This window comes from Saccoglossus kowalevskii, chromosome 1 (assembly GCF_978046115.1).
Source record: "Saccoglossus kowalevskii chromosome 1, keSacKowa6.1, whole genome shotgun sequence".
Taxonomy (NCBI): Eukaryota; Metazoa; Hemichordata; class Enteropneusta; family Harrimaniidae; genus Saccoglossus; species Saccoglossus kowalevskii.
This window is the reverse complement of record NC_140641.1, coordinates 39508198-39513775: the sequence shown is the minus strand read 5'-3', so window position 1 is coordinate 39513775 and position 5578 is coordinate 39508198. Positions and strand designations below refer to the sequence as shown.

General features: G+C 37.6%; 1 protein-coding gene across 1 annotated transcript; it reads left to right on the top strand.

Annotated features, from left to right (window-relative positions):
• The first annotated feature begins 285 nt into the window (after positions 1–285).
• LOC100368943 (FAD-dependent oxidoreductase domain-containing protein 2-like) lies at positions 286–5181 on the top strand. The gene is made up of 7 exons (XM_002736839.4): positions 286–358; positions 1218–1898; positions 2127–2381; positions 3027–3269; positions 3425–3638; positions 3913–4141; positions 4620–5181. Exons 1-7 carry the CDS (start codon positions 331–333, stop codon positions 4782–4784), a joined length of 1815 nt encoding a protein of 604 aa, XP_002736885.3. The 5' UTR covers positions 286–330; the 3' UTR covers positions 4785–5181.
• Positions 5182–5578: the final 397 nt, after the last annotated feature.

Genomic DNA, 5578 nt, shown 5'->3' with positions numbered 1-5578 from the left:
AGAGATCTTTTCTATTGTCTTTGGTTTAAACCAATAACGCGAACTATCAGTTTATGTGGAGGTCAGCTATACCAAAATCTAACAACAGAATCTGAATTCATACACAATCCTCCATGTTTGCTGCAATCAAAAAAATGAGATCGCGTGAGTTCTTTATCGTAGGAAAGGTGACTAAAACTACTCACCTGACGCTAACTGAATATATATGACCGTGACACACATAAAAGGGGGCGGGGCATAAGAAACATGTACCCTATAAAAGCGTGCATTTCACTGGGTATCATCACAGCATTCTTTGGAGTTCCAAAGCAATCATAATACAACGCAGTCATGGCTTCCGCGAATAAGAAGATGCCTGGTAAGTGCATATTTACAGATATTGTTCGGACATTCAGTGTATGTCCTGCCACAAACTCAACCGTCCACCAGTAACTGGGTTTCAGTGGCATCTTAGAAGATATTATTAGAAAACTATTTGATTTGATTTTGAGAGTGGGAAAATATACCCCAAATATTTTTGTTCATTGATAACCACTAGTTTGTGTGGTTTAATTTGGTCTCTGATCTGCCAATTTGTTTCAGAACCATAACATAGCACTATGATAAAGTTCTCTATAATTTATGTACGTCTGAAATCAGGCAAATAACTTAAATTCATGTACTAGTATGTATATCTGAGATTAGTTTTCGAAATGAATGAATTGCTTATTGCTTAATTTAGACGACTTTTCAGTACTAAACTGGTCACGAGCTGGTTATCTTTCATCTGCAACTTCACAAAGATATGTAATCTCAAAATATAGCAATGAAGTGATAAAATCAGGGCGTCATTAAAATAACAAGTAGGCATAATTTTGAAAGAAATAAAAATGAGAAAAAAAATAAAACGCCGTAGACATGTTTACTGTCAGACGACGGTAACATGGCATCCAATAGACCCTCCTTATATGTGTAAATTTCATTTCAGTGTACAAAGTCCAGGGCAACTGCTTGCCTATCCTGACAAGGTCGCGTGAGTTTCGCCTTCTGGGGTTGTGAGGTCTGATGCCGTTCGGCCGGCGAGGGCGCCACTGCCACTCACGCCGACATGTTAGGCTATTGATTGCCTACACATTTCAATGATATCGTTTTATTCATAATATGGCGCGTTTACAAGTTTCTAACCACAATTTGCAATCATAAACACATTCTTACTCATGTACGAACTCTTTTCTCAGGTTATTTCGACTACATCGTTGTTGGTGCAGGTCCAGGTGGCTGCCAAATGGGTTACTTCCTTGAGAAGAAGAAGCGTAGTTACGCTATACTGGAAATGAATGACACACCAGGTTCGTTTTTCGCAGTACACCCACGTCATCGTACTCTGATATCGATCAATAAAAGATTTAACCCATTCCCGGAACCGGAATACAACATGCGACATGACTGGAACTCGTTGTTGAGCGATGATCCCGAACTCCGCTTCACTAAGTACTCCAAAGAGCTGTTCCCACATGCCGATGATTTGGTTCGCTACATGGATGATTACGCCAAGAAGTTTAACCTCAATATTCATTACAATACTCAAGTTGAGAAGATAAAGAAACTAGAAAATCAGGCCAAATCTGGTGAAAATTTCTCCCTGAAGACATCCAAAGGAGAGTACCGATGCAAGGTTCTGTTAGTTGCTACTGGAGCACGTAATGAGAAAATCCCCGAACACATCAAAGGCAAAGAGCTCATGGAGACGTACTGTAGCCACAGTCTCGACACCGAGAAATACAATGGGAAAAAAGTATTCATTCTCGGTAATGGAAACAGTGCTTTCGAAGCAGCTAATCACCTTGCTGGAGCAGCTAGTATAATACATATATTTGGAGATCGAAAGATAAAGCATGCCTGGGACACTCATTTTGTAGGTAAGTGAAAAGTTTATAATACTCAAAATACATATGTATATGGTATAATGTTCACTCGTCCAGGCACTCTTCACATTCAACATTTCATATTTGGTGTATTAATATTAATTCTACACTCCACACATATCATGGACCTAAAACATAGAATCTAGCTCCGCGTACATAAGGAATATAACATTTCCAGTATGGTACTCATTCAACATTTCAAAAATGACCCTTTTTCGACAGGTGATCTGAGAGCTGTTAACGATACCGTACTTGACATGTATCAGTTGAAATCTCTGCACGTTTACCAGGCTGTGAACTTGATAGAAGTGGAGAAAACAGACGAAGGTTTTGTCCTCACTATTGATGACATTGTTCCACATTGGCGGGAAAGACAGGGCCACGTCAGAGTCAAACTACCACCATATGATCACGTGATCTGCTGTACTGGCTTCAATTATGTGGATTTGTCAATGTTTGATGACAATTGCAAACCAGGTAAAAAGTTAATGTCTATTTTCAAAACATGGTAAATACTTACATGGACATTCACGCAATCAACACTTACTAGCAATGTAGTTAATTACGTTGATACGAACAAGCTTGACACGAATTTAAAGCGCGGTAGTCGTCGCGCTGCGCATGTGCGAGATATATGGGTCTCATATAAACAACGATGGCAACTTTGACTGTTGCGCAGATCAACGAGTGCAAACTGAGACGTTGCCAAGCTTTAATTAGGTATTTTTTAGGTGATTGGAAGGTGTCGAAGGAGTCACCGGCGGTAATTAGCGCAAGTCGCACCCAGGTCAAACCTCATACTTGTGATTTCCATTTGAAGAGCGCATTGGATTGTGGAAAAGTCAATGTTTATCAACACAAATGTCGAACATGCGCAGAGCGACGACTACCGCGCTTTAACTTGTGTTATTTATTGACAACAAGACAACGTGCAATAAATACAACTTCCTATAACACTGCTTCGTGTAGGAGTGTGAATGACAGAAGTTCAGGATCAGAATCTAATGTGTAATTGCGTGTTAATTCAGTTCTATAGAAATAAATTAATAATAATAATTAAAAAAAATGACACTGCTGCTAACTCTTCACGGTGTTTTTTTTTCTCGTTGTATTCTCCTATAGTAACTAAACAGGATAACAAGTTCCCAGTCATCTCCAATACTTGGGAATCCAACGTCGACAATATGTATTTTATGGGCACAGTAATGCAGTGCAGCGACAGAAAAGCTGCGTCCGGATTTATTCATGGGTTCAGATACAACATACGTACATTGCACAAGTTTCTTGAAGAGCGTTACGAAGAAGTTCCATACCCACGCGAACTTTACCCGCTTGATATTAACACAATCTCTGACAAGATCTTGGGTAATTATATCACACAACTTGACTGGATTGATCATTTTAAAGACTAAAATACAAGATTTAGAACTTATGTAATCAGCATCTTCAGTCGTTTCAAAAGAAAAAGGAAAATCACGGTATCACTGTTTAATAACGAGCTTTATTTGTTTTTCCTTCAGAACGTGTAAGTGTTAGTGATGGTATATATCAAATGAATAACGTGTTGTGTCACGTGTTGGCCGTACCCGACTTCGACCCCAACATGAAGGGTGAAGTAAAAGCTGAACTCTACCAGGATTTCCCCAAACCATATGTACTTGAAGATGCAATTAAAGGAAGATTCGCAAATTACAAGCACGTGTTTGTTATTGTACTAGCATATGGATTTGAAGAGTAAGTAAAATACACAGCGCAAATAGATTTTACACGACATGAATACTTTGTTGTGAGATAATATATATTCGGTAACTGTTTCAATCAGAGTTACAATAAGTGATCGTTAGCCTGACAGGGTCTCGTGAGTTGCGCCCTCCGCGGTGCTCCAAAACTGATGCAGTTCGGCCGGCGAGGGCGCCACTCATGTCGTAGTGATCGAAGTACTTGTCATTTCCTCCGATGCTACAGTTTCACATGTACAGCGTCAATAATATATTTTATTTGTTACTAGCTTTGGAAATGACGGCAAACACGCCATGGAATTTGCGCACTTTCCCGATCTAAACGCCACTGATTGTCAAGCGTTTCTTCATCCCATTGTTACCTATTACAAGGATGGTGAACTGGTAGATGAACTGAAATTACCTGAGTCGTTAGTACTGAGATTCGACATTCCTTTGACTCTAAACCAAAACCCAGATGTAGGAAATAACAGGATGAGAAATTTCATCAACAAACAGGTAATTATAGTGACAGTCAGAAAGCTTTTCTTTCATTTCTTTTCATCCAAAGGTTTACATGGCGGTCCTCTTCCTGACAAAGTGTATTGGAGGATGGAAGAAAAATGATTATATATCTGACTTTATATGATGATTATATAACTATGTAATATAATGTTATAAAATTGATAACATGGCAAAACAAATTCGATAAACTTATTTTTGTCACGTGATTTTTTTTGGATGAAATTCGTGAATTAGGAGTCACTTTCGCAATATCGGAACCAATGCAAAGCTTCTTACGAGATTGTGTCTGATTGGCTATTCTAACTCCAAACCCTTGCAGTAAGACCAATCAGAGAGATGCTTGTGTTATTGTCATATCAAATTCATGTAAATATAAATATTGGTAATTGTGCTTAGACCGTGTCTCGAGATTGAATAAACTTAATATCAATTGCTATGAACAAAATAACTCACACTCTATATTCTCTTACAGCTGAACTTGAAGCCCGGGCAACATTTGTATGAAGGATTCTTCATGGAGAAAGTGTCAGAAAGGGTCACTCCCTTCTCAGAGGACGAGAAAAGAAGAGTTCCAGACCTTAGCGTATTCAAGTCTTGTATTCCATTCAGCATCGACTTGAAACCAAAAATGACTTAATTAGTCTCAACTATGCATGTTTTAGGAATACTCCAAAAACTAGAAACAATATCTGCCTTTTGATGCAGCATTCAGCATCGATTTAAAACCAGCTCACTGATATCTGTACATCAACTCACTGTACTCCAAGTGAAATCACAAGGAAATATTAGCTAGAATATACAAAATGATAATATAGTTGCAATCTCTATATAAAAAGATCTACTGTTTTTTTTTAAAAATATAATCAACTCCTTTAAGCTATAAGTTAAATTAGGATTTCCGTGGTAAACAAGATACTCTATGCTCGTCTAAGTAGTATTCAATTTTTTGTGAAAAACAAACTATTGTAATTGTTGGATTCTTTGATAACAATGTACATGGTTGGTATTTGACATTAAATATTGGAAAAGATAAATATTCTCGTGATTATTATACAATGTATGAATCAATGCGTGGTGTCATATAAAGTTCAGTTTACTTGTGTGGTCTCATAATAGAAAGTTACTTCACAGTAATCAAATATATTTACCGCAATGGCAAATGGGTGTTTTGTAGTAGGTGAAGGTATATACAGAAAATGGGCTAAATTTGTATTTACCGCAATGACAAATGGGTTTTTTGTAGTAGGTGAAGGTATATACAGAAAATGGGCTAAATTTGTATTTACCGCAATGACAAATGGGTGTTTTGTAGTAGGTGAAGGTATATACAGAAAATGAGCTAAATTTTTATTTACCGCAATGACAAATGGGTGTTTTGTAGTAGGTGAAGGTATATACAGAAAATGGGCTAAATTTGTATTTACCGCAATG